Below are 18,472 nucleotides of genomic sequence, written 5' to 3'. Positions count from 1 at the left end.
AAAACCATGCATGCGTACGTAGAGGAAGAGTAAGTAGACAAAACTGAAATTAAATTTTTATGTTCTAGAGCTGCCTTGATCTATCTTATTTTACGTACTTCAAACCACACGTCCGCTTGAACGAAACATGAAGATTTTTATTTTGGTTATTACAAATATTATAAAAACACAAACAAAGAATTTTACATAGCTAAATAAGCAAAACACGAGCACAAAGTTGTGCTTTATCGAACAACTCCCATTTATATATATATTTCCCTATACATCACTAAAACCGTTTGTAAATTTAACAATATTGGTCGCGATATTTTTATAATTTTTTATAGAAAATTGCTCGTGAATGCGGTAATTTATGGTTTTCTTCATTTTTCCGTTATCATTCATCGCTTTTGACGACTTTGAACAAAGCTTTGTCTTCGTCGTCATCGACGTTCTCTGCAGTTGCTTTCGATTTGCCATCCGTAACCATATCACTGCGGTCCATTAGTTTGTTCAGTTGTTCTTTCGTCAACAGGACATTACTGCTAACTTCTTTGGAGTTGATAGCAGCATTGTGATCGCACGATTGCAAGAGATGCATAATTTCCTTTGACGACAGCGCTTTGTCAGTGCGCATGCCTTTGAATCGCTCTATAATCATGCAACGCGCTACGTCAATTCACTAGCATAGGAAATTTCTAAATTTCATGTGTTCACACGATTTCGTATTCTCGTGAAAATGTTTAGATTTTTTCTCACAAAACCATTTTTCAAAAGGCGTTTTTAAATTTGACCAACGAAAAAGAATGCGTAACATGAATGCTACCTTTACGTAAACATTTGCGTAAAACAAAATTTTAGCGAGGTATGCGCAAAGCTCGCAACAGGCTTCACGGTGTAGAACGAGCAAGTCACGTGCCGCGTACATGCATGATGTTTTACAGCAACTTACCTTTATGGATGACCATCTTCTCCAATCTCCTCTTGTCGCGAGCAACTTCGACAATCTTCTCGTCGATAGTATTTGCCGTAATAAGTCGGTACACGATAACGGGTCTGGTTTGACCAATCCGATGACATCTGTCTTGTGCTTGCAAGTCCATTTGCGGATTCTGAAAATGTGAGAAAAATCAAGCTTTTCCGAGCATATCTATCGTCGCATTGTTGAAAAGAGGTTTTGGTCACAAGACAAGTATTGAAAGACGTTACAAAATATCGTTCGCCGATTTTTTACGAGATAAAAATAGAAGACCTCTTTTAATATTTTTCAAGGTTCGGTACAGTTCGAAGCTGCTCGTGCATTGGGAAAAATCACCAAAGTCAAGAGGACAAAACTTATTTACCCAATCACTATCATATATGATCGCTGTATCGGCGGCCGTCAGATTTAAGCCCAGACCTCCTGCGCGCGTCGATAAGAGGAAAATGAACACGTTCTGATCGGAATTGAAGTTTTCGATCTGCAAAAAGGATAAAACGGTTAGTGGATTATTGGAGAAAGTATTGTTTGCTCAATTGATGTGAACTAACAACTAACGTTTTTCTGGATATCGGTCCATTTGACCACTCTGCTCTACAGGTGGTTTTCTTACATGCATATATATAGGTAAGAAAACCACCTACCTACGGCTCTCTACGTCGTAAGAAAATGTGTTTGCATTATAGGGACGGTCGGGTAGTGCAGCAACCGAAGCAGTAGCGGGCACTTTATGAAATATTGGCAGGGGGTGGATTATAGGGACGGTCGGGAAATGCACCAACCGAGGCAGTGGCGGACACTTTATGAAATATTGGCAGGGGTGGATTATAGGGACGGTCGGGTAATGCACCAACCGAGGCAGTGGCGGACACTTTATGAAATATTGACAGGGGGTTGGATTATAGGGACGGTCGGGTAGTGCAGCAACCGAAGCAGTGGCGGACACTTTATGAAATATTGGCAAGAGGGGTCTCGTTCCCAAGGCATTTAAATCCTAGGGAGACTCTGAGGCATGCCTACCAGAGTACTTTTAAAATTTAGATCTCCACAAATTATTTTTTCAGGAATCCTACACATAACAAAACTCAAGGGTAATTAATGCGTTTCAGGGACGTGTACACTACAGAAGTCTACCAAATAGCCATTATTTGATATGACTACAGGTGTGATTTGTGGCATTTGTGTGAGATTTTTCAAAATTATTACGGGGGGTTGCCCCTCTCGAATGAGCGAGTATTTGGGAGTTCCTATTCACTCCTAGCTAATCGTGTCGAGACTTACCTGGATTTGTCTTTCCGCAAACTTCATGTCTCCATCGATACGTGAATATTTATAGTCGCGTATGTAACAGATGTCCTGTAATATGTCCAGTTGTTTTGTCCATTGGCTGAACAGCAAAACCTGCCAACAAATTTCAGAGGAATTCTCATAAATCAACCAAGGATTTACAACCCATTCCCCAATAGACATACAACTACCGTGTCAAGGCGAGAGCAATGATTTAGAACCCATTCCCCAATAGACATACAACTACCGTGTCAAGGCGAGTGCAATGATTTAGAACCCGTTCCCCAATAAAATAGAACATACAACTACGGTGTCAAGGCGAAAGCAATGATTTACAACCGAAACACCTGGCACCGTGTCATGATGAGGCAAGGACGCCATCTTAAAGTTTGAAAAAACAATCCTATTAAACATTAGAAAAAAACTATCATCAAATTTGCAACTGTATATCTTCATATGCACATGGCTGCTTGACAAACTTAAGTTGGGTAAACCCAATACTGAATTTATGTGAAAATCTTTCTCGTACAGAGCATCTTCCTCGCCGAATGGTCTTTCAAACAATGTTATCCGAAATTACGAAGAACTCTCTGCAGGAAAGTTCTTCGTTATTTTGATGAATTGCGGAGAGATAGTTCAAGAAGCTCATACTTCGAGATTGCTTTGCATGATATTATTGACCGGATTAGTGAGATTAGATGCATGTGGTTGAAATAATTAATGATCGATATTTATTAACATCGATAATATTTAGCCGTTTTTTTATACAGATCGTTGTACAAATATTTTATCGTAAATATAACTTAGAACCCAAGCCCCTAGATGTCTAACTACCGTGCCAAGGTGAGGTAAGGACGCAATCTTGCAAGATGGCAAAAAGCAAAACTTTCAGTAAAAAATAAGTTAAAAAGAAATTAATAACCCAATCTCAAAAAAAACCAAACCTAGACTAACAACTCTGCAACTGTACATCGACGTAGAAGAAGCGGATTTTAGTTGTAAATATCGTCAGTTTTGCCACCATTCAAAATGGCGGCTTGCCCCAATCGTAATTAGAAAATTTCGGCCAATACGCAGATCACGGGCTATAATATCTCCAACATACCTTATGACCTCGCCTTTTCAATTCGGGCAACATTTGATCGAGCAGTAGTGTTTTACCGGAGGATGTAATCAGTTCCTCGTCCATACGATAGTCCTGCGTCTCAGGATCGATGGGATACTCGAGTAGATATGGATGCATGCACACCTTTCTCAACAACACGTACAGGTTAAGAACTTTGATGTTTCTTTCGAATGAAGGATCGGGCGTTGCAAGTGCCTTCTGTCTTAATGCCCGTTTCCTAGACAACGACAACACGATACGTGCACTCATTGGAAACTTAACCAAACGACCAGGGTCGTTCCTGGAACGTTAAATGTGGGGGTTTATTCATGCATTCGGTTATCCTCATATTGACTTACGACCCTCATATTTTCATGCAAATCTTCTGTTCAAGCCTGCCAAGAAAGGGGATTTTGCTCTCGGGCCTGAGGATGAAACGCACAGACAGCTCGATTGTTTCTATCAAACAATTTTAACTTGTGATCGATAGATGCGTTCAATTTAAAAAATGCGTTTAGTTGAATATCCACCGAAGAAAAAGTTTGGACTTTACACTTATATCTTCCACGGCCGCAAAATTAAAATCGTATTGAAAAGGAGAGGCTTTTGTTGTGTATGGTAGCTCGTTATACAAGCAAAATATGCCGATAACTTGTGACGTCACTGGGTTACTCGTCATAAAAGTAACACACATCTTGTGACGTCACAAGCCTTTTGTACGACATTTATGAAAATATTATTTTTCAAGACTTTAAATTAAAGAATTGTAGGGCGGGTCATCAAAAAGCTTTTCGTATTTTTTGAATTTATACATTAAAACAAAAATTTCTAACATAAAAAAGCTGAAATTTTGGAGAAATCTGTGCTCGGGGTTTGTAAAAAAAATCGTCGAAATTTCAACAAGCACGCTTTGCCGTTCTAATTTTAGACGAAGGGTAATCCCACAATGCTTTTTGGTTATGCATGACAATAAATCAATGATGATGATAAACGCTGAGGCGTAAAATAGCGCACGAGCGTTGTGTTCAGCAGTAGGCCCAATCGAAAGAGTTGCTATTTTTTCGATAAATAAGGTAACTATACACGCATTTTGTAAGGAAAACAGCTTAGAAAATAAGTTCGAAATTGTCCACTTTACAAGTTCGAAACTCCTGCCGTTCACACAATTCAATTTAGAATTGATTTCCACGAGTTATCGCTGAAACATCTGTCCCCTCCCCCCTCCCGCATATAAAAGGCGTAAAAACGATATGGAGGAATACCTGTTTTCTTGTTCCGATTGGACATTTACAAATTGTTCGTAGTCTAAATCATCCCTGTCAAAGACACTGTAATCTGTTTTCATTGAAGTACAACGTCGCCGCGCTCGACCGGTAGCTGAATAGGATTGCGGTGTTTCTTTCTTAGGCTGTTTGAAAAACAGAAAATAAAGTTGAATTATCGAGCCCCTGGCTCAAAGCAATGGCGTAAACGTTCCTGGCCAACTTCATTTTAATTCAGTCAAAGTCGGTCTTTGACTGCTTATTAGGCAGGTTTAGCAAACGCAACGCGACATCTACAAGCTCGTCTGAATGTTGATGAGAACTGGGTCGAGGATGCCGTCGTGTTGTCAACTTATTTTGCTTCAGCAGACGGGAAGTGAAGGACGTGAAAATTTCTTGTTTACTGAGGAGTATTTCGTTTCCACCGATGCGATAAGTGAAAAACACGTATTGCCAACGAAATACAAATGTTTGTTAAACAAATAGGAATTCAATATATGTTTGACCTTTAGTAGTTCACTGAAGGTAAATCGCAGCAATGTTAGTTTGTTTACGTATGTACTTATTCTTAACAAAAATCTTTTGCTTTACTCCTTATATATCGGCCACCTCCATAGCAACTCCTTGACATATGACAGTGAAAGAATTTTAAGTTAAAACAAGGCGCTTTTATCATGTGCACGATTTAAAAAAAAATATGTGACCTATAAAAAACAGTTGTGATAAAATTCGCCAGAAAAAAGTGTTAAAAATATGGAAGATTGTGTAGGAAAACCTGACGAGGAAATTCTTATGAATGTAATTCGGGTGAAAATTGATATTCGTTTTAAGATAAGTTAGGTTGAAATTGAAAGTTTATTTTTACACAATGAGTGCAACAATCGATGTTCATTTTTACACGATAAGCGCATGAAATTTGATGTTTGAAATTGTTATTGAAACAATGGGGTGGAAATTGGTGTTCGTTTTCGTACAATGGGGGCAGAAATCGATGTTGATTTTCACACAATGAAAGTTGAAATTGATGTTCATTTCTACACAATGGAAGAGGAAATTGTTGGTTTCGAGCAATGGGAAGTGGGGTCTTGTGAAAAAAACTCACTAACTACACGCATTTTAGTTTCTTTGGCCTTCGACACACAAAGAACTAAAACTAATCAAATCTACTGTTTTTAGCCCTTACGTTTGTCTTCAAAACATGTTGCCTCTTTTCCTACGATTTAAGATAGCGACTTCTCTATCGCACCAGATGTCTTAAAGTCACCGGATTGAATGCGGCATAGCATGATATTCGCTAGTTTTGTTTATCCGTGATCGGTAATTTGTCGAAACTGGGGGGTGTGGTGATTACAATAGCACAAGTTGCTCAAGCTCACCAGGTGGAATTTGCCAGGCGGAAAGCGGATTTTCATTATGAATATAATTCATTTAAAGTCTCGTGTAAATTTTTAAAAAACTTTCAAAAACCTTTTTAAAAACCTTTTATCTGTATTTCTAATTTATAGTCGTGAAGACTTTTATAAATTGAAAAAGACTATAATTTAATAGTCTAATAAATTGAAAAAGACTATAATTTAATCATCAAAAAACTATAATTTATGCATTTGAACACATTTTCCATAACAAAAAAAATTTTACATAATTGGGATACAACCCCTTTCTGTATTTCTAATTTATAGTCGTGAAGACTTTTAAAAACTATATCGTGTTGGACTATTACATTTATAAAGAAAAGCACAAGTTACGTCATAAAAACAAACTTGAACGATATTTTGTTGCACTTCAAAAACAAGCATAAGTCAAACAATGCATTTTGCCCTCGGCTTATAGAAGGGGATTGGTACTTACCGCCACATAATTCAAAAGTTCAATTCTGTCGAGAGCCCGTCGATACCAGACCTTTTGTAGTTGTGTCAGAGGAGCGTAAACAAACACTTCTTTTTTGAGGGGAATGTCGAGGCTTACATCGGTCTTCAGACGACGCAGAAGAAATGGAGTCAGAATCTGTTCGCATACAAAAAGCAAATCAACACGTAATTACCTAAGTCGTATTTTTTCAACTTTATGTATCTTTGCCTAAAACTACAATTTTGCCGCGACAAGCGTGTTCTGTATTTACGGGTGAAAGACAATTTACCAATTTAAAACGACTCAATAAATGTTCAAAGTATGATGCTTGATAAAAATCATTGACTGCTTTTTAAAATTATGTTAATTCTTTCTTCCTTTTCTCAAAATTGCAAAAATGACTTGGGTAGAAAAGATAGTAACGTGATAGTCTCTACGTTATAATCATAAGCAATTATTGGATGAGGTTGAGCTTGATATCAACAATTATTCAGACCGAGGTCAATGTTATCTGCCGAGGTCTGAATAATTCTTGATATCACGCGAAAAACAAATTCAATAATTGCTTTACTATTCACCTCAACTAACTGAAATATAATCAAAACTGATAAATGTAAAACATTTTCAAACCTTCGCTAATTTGTCGCTGAAACAAAACGGTTTCTTCAAGTTCTTCTCGTTTAAATAAGCTGTAAATAAGTTCAAACAAGCTTCGTCGCTTTTTAGTGTTTTCGACTTCTGTTTTGCTCAAAAGCTTTTGCGTATCGTTCTTAGAAACTGTGGTGAACTTCGTTGTTTTGATTTTTTTCAAAACCGGCTTTTAATGGGATCCATATTTGTAGAAACCATTATCTGTAGGTATGACGTCATAGTTGCAGATATCGAGAATTATCTGCAGGTAGTTGACCAATCACAGCCGAGAATGCTCACATAGTGAATAATAATACAAAGTAGTTGTAAGCTGGTTCTTGTAGCGAGGAAAATAGACCAAACAAGACCTTACTCGGCTGACATGATGAAAATACGTTAAAGATAGTAAGAAAGTAGTGATAGGTAAAGCATTGAGCTAGCAGTAAAGTTCGATTGTAGATACCTATATAGCTACCACCGGAGTCGAGGATTGAAACTCGGAATTTACTCAATCGCGCTCGAATTGCGTGGCTCAGGCAACAAAATGACCGTATCTTACCGAATGCAGCCGTTCCAAAACGTGATGTTCCCGCTCCTGGGCAATGATCTTCCGATCGCCATCGCTCTGAGAAATGGCGCTGAAGTCAAACCACGCTTGAAAACTGTAGAAGTAAAGGAGAACAAGTACTTTAGCATTTTTAACGATGCCTTAGCACTCTTTAAGTGCAGTTAAGACACTATCAAAAATCTTGGAAGCTAATTTGGAAACTCTTAAAACTTATACAATTTCATTAACTGTAAAGAATCACAGGAACAAAGGTCTTCGTATTTCATACAATTTCAATACCAATAGCATCGACCATTTCAATGTCAAATTAATCAAAATAATTCTCGGAGAAATTATCACTTCACGAAGAATTTGTGTTGAGTGATGCACTCTTGCATGAACGTACACATATTTGTGTCCAATAAAAGATGGATAACTAGCATGTCTCCGTTTACCTTTCGAGATCGTTAAATATATCTGGCAGTAAGAAATTCAAGAGCGACCACAGTTCAGCCAGATTGTTTTGAAGTGGTGTGCCAGTCAGCAATAGTCGATTGGCCGACGGCAATAACTTAAGTTCGCTTTAGAAAAAAAATAGACATTGAGTGAGTTGAGCGTGGCACGCAAATACAAACTGAAGTATACATATTATATCTGGGGTTTTTTTTCATGGATGACGTTATTGGGAGCGAAAAAGTTCCTTTGATGAAAAAGTAGAATGAACATTTAACATTGAATGGAACTTTCGCAAAAGTGTTCTTTAACACCTCAGGTAAGATCACTGTTAGCACCTTACAACATATTCGTCATAGCAATCAGCACAGCAACATATCATCAACTGAATCGAAAAAACTCTCCCTCGGCGAGCAATCAGTACGAAATGTGCCGTCTTAAAGTCATATCTGGAAATAATTATGGATTTTTTCACCATCCCTCCCCTTCTTTAAATGTTTTCTTCGTCGATTTAAACAAATCAAACAATCGTTCAAAATAAAAGGGTGAACACGTCCGTCCAACCCCAGTCCACCCATAGCACCGCCACTGTTAGCGCGCGTATTTTGCTACTGAAAAGCCGGCATAGTTAATGCTCACATGGACACTCACCGTATCAATTTACAGTTAAAATCTTTGATTCGGTGTCCCTCATCGACAATCAGGTATTTCCAGTTGTATTTCATGAGATGTCTGCTGTCGTTGATAACGATGCTGTAAGATGTGATGATCACTGGCATCGCTCTGTATGGTTTCACTCCGTATATTTTATTGAACTTCTTTCTCATGATCGCCCTTTCGTCTGGTGTACCATGATAGATGGAGGCAAACAACTACAAATATTCCATGTATTTCAGTCAGGGACAAGCATTGGTAAGGGTAGGGGGGGGTGATTAGTTTTCGTGAATTATATAGAAAACATCGTTTCAAGAACCGATAGTCGTTCTCTATTAAATTGAGAAATTAGAAAATTCTGTTCAGGGGTACCTGCTCTGTCCTCCCCAAACAACTTGGGAAGCTTACGTAGTCACTTCTGAGTTATGCAGTTTTGAGCTAGCAAGCACACAGGGATCGGAGACGAGTAAAATCTCTTTTAAACTGCGTAAGGACGAGATATTTTCGCCACGATAGCAGTTTCTGGACGGCACCATGTTTCGACTTTATTCCAAAGACATCATCAGAGAAACATCATAATAACGTATCTCGTACTGTGGGCTTGTTAGCTCAACAGGTAGAGCGGCGGACTAGTACCCGACGGTGCGAATTCAAATCTCGTCCAAGTCACATGTTTTCGTGTACGTATAAAGACTGACAGGTAAAGCGTTAAGTTGCTCTTCTTTTAATAAAAACCCACAAACAAAAACTTCGAGAAAATGTCTTTTGCTGTTGTTCGCTTACATTGGGAGTGAAGCGTTTGAACTCCGAAAGCCAGTTCGGTAACGTTGATAACGGAGCAACGACGAGAAACGGACCTCGAACACCCCATTCCACGAGATGGGCCAACAAAGCAATGCATTGAACTGTCTTGCCCAGGCCCATTTCATCAGCGAGAATGCCATTCACGCCGTTCTCGAACAACACCTACGCGAATAGAATGCACATAAATTTTGCACGACGAAGAGGTTCTCGAGCGGTGGTCATGAAAGAAGGCTACTGTAGATGGTCTTATTTTACGCCACTGCCTTGAAGGAAGGCTAGTGGTCGTATTAACTGGTAAAAATTTCCCCCTCGTTGTAAAGCAATTATTTATGTTTGATCGACTTAAGCTGGCGCTGAAACTGGAAGTATAGCCCATTCAAAAAAACATGATTCACTGTATATGACAACGTACATACGTTTGATGTTACATGAAGACAGATAAAAGTCATAAATATAATCATTTTGATGGTGATAACATTTATTGTGTTGGTACATCTTGATTAGAAACTGCAAAAATGTTCATCGAAATTTATCATACCATTTGGAGGGCCAGCGGCCGATTGAGGTTATCCGAAGTTGTTAAAACCAAAGTAACGCGCGCATGAAATTTTTTAGAATGCGTGCGGTATCAATGTAAAATTATCAATGAGTTCGCGCAATAAAAATCACGCCTACCTTCAGCCATTCGACACCTTCTTCTTGATAATCTCGCAATTCTCCACCGGTCAACAACTTCGGTTTTACAAAACCTTTCTTCGGTACCTGACGTCAAAGAAATTCTTTTCTAAATATGCCCTTTATAAATCGACTGGTGAAGCAACAATAGGATTTTTCCCCAAATAAAATCACATCCGCGACATCCAGACGCCCCAAAACAGACACATTGAAGAACCGGTCAGTACTACCCGTCTACCACAACGCCCAACCAAGCCCACTCAAGCGCCATCGACTCCACAGTCTCGTTATAGTTGTGGTGGCATACCTCAGAACTAGCGCATTCTGTTGAGTCGTGGCTAACGGCGAGGTTCTTGTTTACTTCTTTATTTGGTGCACACATGGACTCTGCACTGCTCTTTTTTAGCGCCTGCGTAAAGAAAGAATTGAACTAATAAAAAGTGCCTCAAATCCTTTTGGTAAAAAGGTCGTTATTTGCATTTGGACATCAGAAAGCGCCATATTTCGGATGGCCGATAGCCTTCACTATATATCGGATGGCCGATAACCTTCACAAGCGTTATGAAAAGAGACAAAATTTGCTAGCTTCGTAAGTTTGGCAAAGCTGTTACATGATCCGATATAGTGCAGTATGTTGCAGTCAAACTTTAAATTTTACCAAGTCTAGGATACGGCGTTCTACGGCACGAATGGAACTAATTCAATTCAAAATTAGTTGTACAAGTTTCGTTCGACACTTTTTAAAGAAAAACCCATTAAAAGTTATTGCATCTGGAATCGTTTTCATAAATGAACAAAAACTTAAAAAAAAATTTGTCTAAAAATAGTTGGCACAATATCAATGGGTTATCAATATATGAATACACGTTGCGGCCATGTTTGTTTGACACCACGTGATTCTGGAAAACCAATCAGTATTTGATACGATGATCACACGAAAGATGATCACGCAAATTACCTCAGTATCCAAGTAATCGCTGAAGTTATATTCACTGGACGCCTTCTTATCTCGACGGGAGCGTTTTGATTCAGGAACCTATGAACGATTGAAATGTTCACAAGAAAAAAACAACTTTCTTTACACGAAAATTGGAGCATATACGTCCCAACAGCTTTCGAATCCTTCAAACAAAGAGGCGTACCTCTAGCAACGATATCGTTTTCAAAAGAAATTAGCTGGGCAAAGGGAAATATACTAATATGGTCCCCTAGTGTAACGTTGGATCCACGCCCGTGGCAAACATGTAGATGATAAACGAATATCAACTTTACGCCATTCACTTTATAAACACCTATTGTGGTGTCTTTTTAATTGTTCATGTAATTGTCATTGAACTAGTATAAAATTTGTAATAGCCTTTTCAATATTTACAATGAAGTATTGAATTATCTGTAAGAACAGCAAAACATCAAATTTGATCTTGCAATTGCGAAGAGTTTTTTAAGTATTTTACAGTTCCGGCTTTTAAAAAATATCACGGTGTTATAAATATTGTAACATTGAAAAAATTATTGAATGTCGAAATTCGCTTCATAAGTGACTCCTGTATTCGAGATGCTATGCGAGCGCCTCTTGTTCTGTTCAAACACTAGAACACGAGATTGATGCGCTTTCCGAAATACGCTTTCATAACAAACGAAAAAAGAACATGGTTCTAAATGGGAAAAACATGATGAAATTATTGCTCCATTATGGTCATTGATGTTTTGTGGAGTCTAAAATGCCTTTACATGTTCGTAGTTGTAGATCGTCCACCTCAATGAAGTCCTGGAAAGAACTGCTGGGGATTTGGAAATGTTGGCTAACATTTTCGATTTCATTGGTAGTCATCAAAATCTACGATCATGAAACGAATTTCACATGTTTCAAGCCATTTATTTCAAAATGGCCTTTTTTAGTTTTCAGAGTGGTAATGATTGTTTGAACTGACTCCGGATACGAAAGATAAAACGAAGTCGATCGTCACTCGACACATAGATTAGGGGGGGATATATTTTTCGTTGATTGGGCGTTCCAAGCACTTCACGTGATCGTGTAGTTTTCTTTCATGGGGGTGTAACACCCCAGTTTTTGTGAACTATGTATAAATATTCGGTCCGCAAACTGATAGAGGCGTAGAAAGTAGGTTCGGCTAAAATTTTGAGCTTTTCTGTGAAATATGGGTACTACAACAATCGGTCCCAGAACGCAGTTCCCCATTCCCCAGTTTTTTGAGAAATGCGAGCTCCTGTTTTCTCCATTACTTCTTTAAGCGTTTCTATGCGCAACAGCAAAACAAATAAAACGGCGAATTATACGGACAAAGTTCAGATCAGAGTGCACTACGCGTGTTGCAAGCGTTTGTTAATGTTGTTGTTGCCTGTTGACTTGGCACTTTAAAAACATCCCGCGTTTGTCATAGAAAAGGAGAACTTACAGCTTGTGGTGATGAAACCTCTTTCTGTGTCTTCTCAGCTTTCTTCGCTTCACGAAGTCGTTTCTTTTTGTTCTCTTGTTTTTGTTCTTCGATGCGTTGAAGAAGGAATGCGGAGTACACATCGGACTTCTTCAACAAATGCTGTAGTCTGGCGTATCGCTGCTCTTCCACGGTTGAATCATACTCGGTCATTGCCTGTTGTGATAAATCATTACGATAAATGCGTGATGTCAAGCTGTATCTTATGGAGACAGACGGGATCGGCTCAAGGGATATAGAGGAACAAGTCATAAGAGCGGGGATGAACACGGTACAAAAAGGACAGCACTCACGGATCTTACAACAATGGACGCAGTAAATAGTGCCGGCAGACTTACAGCAACAGATACAGCATGTTATAGGGTTAGGGTTAAGGTTAGGGTTCCTCAAGGGATATAGAGGAACAAGGCATAAGAGCGGGGATGAACACGGTTCAAAAAGGACAGCACTCGCGGATCTTACAACAATGGACGCAGTAAATAGTGCCGGCAGAGTTACAGCAACGGATACAGCATGTTATAGGGAGTAGGGAGCTCATTCCGTTTTTTTACTCGCATAATACCAATATTTTCCAGTTTAATCGTTGGAAAAACAAAGAAAGGAATGAATCTTCTAACGAGATGAATAATAATTTTGTTGAAAAATTTGCACCGTAGGAGTAAAAGATCGGGGTGGCTTTGTCACTGGTAACGGACACGCATACAACACGAGAGAGCGGGTGTAGATCTAGTATGTAACGCAGGGCACGCCCCTCAATAACAAAAGTAGGGGGTGACCTCTCCAAAAATTTGTCACAAATATAATACAAGTTATTTGGCATTGTCAAATACTTGCCGTGTTATGTTGTGAAGTCCCATTGACACAGTTTGCCACATATACACATACTACGTTTGTAAAAGTTGTGACTTTACTATATTTACTATGTATAATTTTTGCCCTCTACCACCTATGATGCTGGATTGTTCCTCCTCAAATTTTACTTCTTTCCTACGCCGCTGAAGGAGTGACATGGATACAGAAATCGGACACAGATTTAAACAATGGCGGACCCCCAAACGGACTTTTTGAAATATTATGGGGTGGGGTGGGGTGGGGCTCGTCCTCAAGGCACGAGGTTTGTCAAAATAAAAGTCGTGAAAGTTTAAGATCATAAACAGTATAGAAGTGATAACTGTCATATAGTCATTAATTGATCTGACAGTTCCGTTTTATAGGCATGATCTGCGGTATTCGTTGCACGATTTTAACTTTCTCAAAATTATTGGGGAGGCTCAACACCTCCTGTATAGAGCTGGTTTGCATGAAGCGACTTAAAGTATACCTTATCGACGATTTCCCTTTCTTCTTTCAAATTTTCCTTCTTCAGTTTGTTCTCCTCTCTTAACATGGAATCTGTTAGAACGCCATCAGATATCTGTTGAGCAACAAGTTTTCTCTCCTTGTCTTCTTCCGATTCATTTTTCTGTTGCCTTTCATGTACCACTTGTTCGTCACAATTCTCCTCTTCCGACATCCCTAGTTGTTTATCATCCTCCAAAAGGAGGTTGGGAACGAGCTGATTCCCTTGAGGCGATTTCTGAGATTTTCCCTCATCAGTAAGATTAGAAAGGCAATCGACTTTAGGTATGAGGATATCGCCAGGACTGTGATCCGAGATCTTACTGTTTATTGATGAAAAGTCGTCGGCCGCCATCGTTTCATTTTCGTGCATGGAAGAATTTTCGCTGTGACGAGTGGCCGAAGTCGAGTTGTCATCGACATCTTTGATGTCGTCGCTATTTCCGCAGACGAAGCGGAAACAAACGAATCTTCAGAAGATCGTAACGGCTCATGATCACCACGAGCATCGCTATAAGTATCGCGTGTTTCACGCATGCTCAATCCCATGTCATCGGCATTTGCGAAAATGCCATTGTTTGTTCTTTCGGTTTTTGAAAGTGATGGATCATCTACAGGAACGTGGTCCTCCTTGACTTCATTCGCAGAAACGATCGATTCGCCACCCGAGTTATCTGAAGCAGTCGTATTGGTTTCAGTTTTTGAAATGAATGCCGTTGTGTTCGACACTTTGTCGACAATAGTGGAAAGGAAACTCTAAAATGAATTACGGAAAAACGTAATACGTTGTATACGGCTATTTATTCAAAATTATTTTAGGGGGAAAACGAGCGCTTAAAATGCTTTGTTTTGCAACGAGAATTGTAATATTTTGATATTGGTAGGTAGATAGATACATAAGTGGATAGGTAGGTAGATCCAGGATCCAGAGGTAGGGCGCATTGGATGCGCAACCCTACTCGAGCTCGGATGATTTTATAGCTAGTTAATGAAAACGTTATTCCATTACGAAACTTCCAAATGATTCACCCAAATCACCCCTCCCTCAATGAAATCCCGGATCCGCTCTTGAAATGGGATGCAACAAGCGACTATATTTACATACTAAAACCAACATGATAATGCAAGACAAACATACGTACCGCAGCCTCCTCGAAGTCGTCTCCCTTTGATACATTTACACGCCTTCTTTTCGTCGTTCCAGACTAAACAATCAAAGATCATTAGCTATAAATATAACAACGTTTAATGTAAATATCATTGCCACTAAAGTAGAAATAAAGACTTTTTAATGATAATACCTTGTAAAAAACGGTTTCTTTAACACAGTAATGAACGTACAGAAAAAGACATATGACTCGAAAATTTTACAGTTTAAATTATATTTTCATTTAACAGAACTTTAAAAAAACATAGTATACTCAGAAAAAGTTTATGCATATCTCTTTTCACTCTCTAGATATTATAAGGTACGATTTGCACACAACCACTACACGACGGTCGAAACTAGAAATCAAAGGTATGTAGCTACTCAATTAGACGACTCGCCAATACGCAAAATTTTACATGGCAGACAAGAAAGATGTTAATCTAACAAATTCGTTAACTGAAAATTTAAAGCAGCGTATTTTGAGAAAAATTGCTAAAGAAAAATCATTTCAAAAGACAAAACCATTCAGAAACCAGATTCAGTGTACGAGGAGGTCAAACAATTCAGTTCTGTTATATATTATAATTTACTATATACTTCGAGCGCGCCCAGAAGGTTGATTCCTCAAACCATTATAGCAGTGACTCGCAGATATTCCTCTACGGAGTATCCGTGACCCAGAAATGTTTAGAAGGAAGGAAGAAGTCGTGGCGTAGCCAGCCGAGAATTTTAGTTCTGGTAATTAAATATTTCGGTCACTATTTTCATTTACAAAATAACAACAATTTTGCAAATGTGCTGATTACACATGTCTTACGTAGCTGTGTTTGCATCAGACTGTGCAAACCAAACTGAAATTAACGAATGAGGACAATCAATCAATCAAAGAGAGTTTATTAAGAGAGTTTTAAATTTGCCTGTTTCGCATTATTGTTATTTTATAAAAGAAATAAACGATGTCTTTCGTGTTCGCACCGGCTTAGCTGACACTCTTGGGCTTGTGCAAACAAAGTAAATGTCTTTCATTTCTTGAATGTAGTTAATCTGTTTAGTGTATGGCATTGCGCATGAGCTAAGTATGCAGGCAAAAGGTGTATAGAAAATAAAAGTCAAATAGGAGGAAAAATTACATTTTCGTCATTGATGTCGCGTTCTTCAGATGTACTTCGTTCACGTTTCTTGCTGGAAGAAGATGGCGTCCCTTTCTCGTAGGCAAACTTGTTGGTCTCCTTAAATAAGAATTTGGTAAATTAATTCCAGACATGAAAATTAGAACGCATCAGGAAATTTGTCCCATTCTCCGAGAACTAGCCAAGTTCTCTCAACCCTAGCTACAACCCCACTAACACCAAACTTAACGTACTAACATTAAATTAACCCTGACTGCATGTCAACTGGCCTTGAAGGAGGGAAAAATTCCTTGAGGGGATGCTAATGTTTCCTGGATATCCACACCCCTATCCCTCTCAACCCTTGAGGAAATATTACAGCTGCATAGTTCCTGGGAGACTGGGGTAAAATTGATAGAAACAAGAGAAATTGCTAGGGTTCTCCATCACAAAATCAGACATTTTGCATAGAAGTCCCACAGGTCCAGTAGCCATTCCAGCATTAGTAAAAAAATGTACAGTTGCTGAATTTTAAATTCAAATTACATTTAGAACAAAAACAAATGGCTATGAATTTCTAAAGAAAAAAATCACACCAATGAACCTGCCTCTATGGTTTAATGAAAATATATGCAAGAATGTGATGCAGTAATTTATTTCAATTCATATTCAATTATTCAGTAGTACATAAATTCATCAATAGATCCACCACAGGTCAACATAAATGAACGTTGTTGACGAATAAACAGGTCTGCATTAAGCAAAGCCTCGTGACAGTCACACAAATGACTATGCAATTTACTTAATCCCAACCTATCCTAACGGTGTTCTACACAGTATCAAGTCTCTGCAGAGAAAGAAAAATGCCAACCACAAAAGCTTATATCTACAGTGGAATTTTATCACATATCAAAACATGATAAATGTTTTATGGAATTTCTAGTGACAACAATTAAAGACAATGCTGTGCAAGCAACCAAGATTGAAAACCGAGTTCATGCATAAGACAGCAACATGGTGTACCATAAGAAGTGCATCTCCTTGCTTCCTGTTCAGTTTTTTGAGTACGGACGAGTTACCAGGCGAGGCCTTTGCTTTCCTGCTGAGGCTACAGCTGTCATTTTCATCCAGACATCTGGACGGAGACTTGCTGCCACCCACAATGAGATTGTACATCTGTCAATTAAGAACGTAAAAAGAAATTGTTTGACCTATGTTTTTGCTTTGGGTAAGGTGATGGCTTGTGAACAAAAGGTCAGTTTGTCTGTACGTGTGGTTCAATTTTCTGAGGATCTCCAATCTTTTACACAGCTTCAGAGGATAATGTTACTTCACACGACACAATATCAACATGCGAAGCAAAAAATTGCGAAACACGAAAACGAATCAACACTAAAAGCGTCTGCCTTTCAGGGTTGTTGAAAAGCCCTTGGCCATAGGTAAGGGGTTCATGGTTTTTGAATAGTTTTATGGTTTTGCTCCTCGTTTTAATTCTTTCTCACACTTAACTCCAGTTTTCAAACGCAAAATAAACTTATGAGTAGGTCAGCACCAAACTTATTCGACATATTTCATTTTCGACCGTTAGTAAAAGCGTACGCAAGATGTACACGAGGCGACTTTAATCGTCATATGAACATATTACATAATAAACATACCGTTGAAAATATCGGCATTTTATGACACCCAGATTCCGAAACAGTAACACAGAATGCAATAGGATATTTAGACCTTTGATACAACAAAAAATTTCAGCCTCGAGAAGCAATATTTAACGTTGCAAGAAAGCAATTGTGTAAGTCGGTTTTTGCTACCGCTTAGATGCAAGGTTTGTTGCAGCCATTTTATTTTAACGACCACAGAAATTTTCCCGCGTAAAGTTCGCGCTTCTTTCTAGGAGGGAGTGGTGTGAGTTTATGTGGGTGGGGAGTCATTTTGAAAGTTAAACTGTGGTTACTATGCCAATTCCAAGCCACTATATAACTTTGACAATTCCAAAACCTTAGGCAATGCGACATAGTGCTTTTTAACTACGAGAAAACAAATATAGAGCTGAGAAAGAGCAAGCACATCAAAACGTAATACAACAGCTGGCCATGTTCTTAGCAATCGCATTGAAGTGAGGTGTCAGCCTTAGGGATCGTTATCAGAGACTATAAGTTGGGAAGGGGGGGAGGGAGGAATTCAAACGAGAAA

The 18,472-nt window shown here is 38.7% G+C and overlaps 2 protein-coding genes across 2 annotated transcripts; both read right to left on the bottom strand.

Moving 5' to 3' along the window:
* Nucleotides 1-116: 116 nt before the first annotated feature.
* Nucleotides 117-14,198, bottom strand: LOC124433260 (lymphoid-specific helicase-like). The gene is made up of 16 exons (XM_046986361.1): nt 14,001-14,198; nt 12,641-12,835; nt 11,182-11,259; nt 10,531-10,632; nt 10,224-10,310; nt 9,528-9,710; nt 8,742-8,962; nt 8,093-8,218; nt 7,650-7,752; nt 6,461-6,616; nt 4,613-4,758; nt 3,351-3,588; nt 2,240-2,359; nt 1,323-1,439; nt 932-1,091; nt 117-630 (listed from the first exon to the last, which is right to left on the bottom strand). Exons 1-16 carry the CDS (start codon nt 14,190-14,192, stop codon nt 377-379), a joined length of 2,478 nt encoding a protein of 825 aa, XP_046842317.1. The 5' UTR covers nt 14,193-14,198; the 3' UTR covers nt 117-376.
* On the bottom strand, nt 14,041-18,116 carry LOC124433584. The gene is made up of 5 exons (XM_046983716.1): nt 17,935-18,116; nt 17,300-17,452; nt 16,298-16,396; nt 15,160-15,222; nt 14,041-14,773 (listed from the first exon to the last, which is right to left on the bottom strand). Exons 1-5 carry the CDS (start codon nt 17,950-17,952, stop codon nt 14,345-14,347), a joined length of 762 nt encoding a protein of 253 aa, XP_046839672.1. The 5' UTR covers nt 17,953-18,116; the 3' UTR covers nt 14,041-14,344.
* Nucleotides 18,117-18,472: the final 356 nt, after the last annotated feature.

This window comes from Xenia sp. Carnegie-2017, unplaced genomic scaffold (assembly GCF_021976095.1).
Source record: "Xenia sp. Carnegie-2017 unplaced genomic scaffold, XeniaSp_v1 HiC_scaffold_1, whole genome shotgun sequence".
Classification (NCBI taxonomy): domain Eukaryota; kingdom Metazoa; phylum Cnidaria; class Anthozoa; order Malacalcyonacea; family Xeniidae; genus Xenia; species Xenia sp. Carnegie-2017.
Note: the sequence above shows the minus strand (reverse complement) of the source record. Positions and strands in the feature narration are given on the sequence as shown.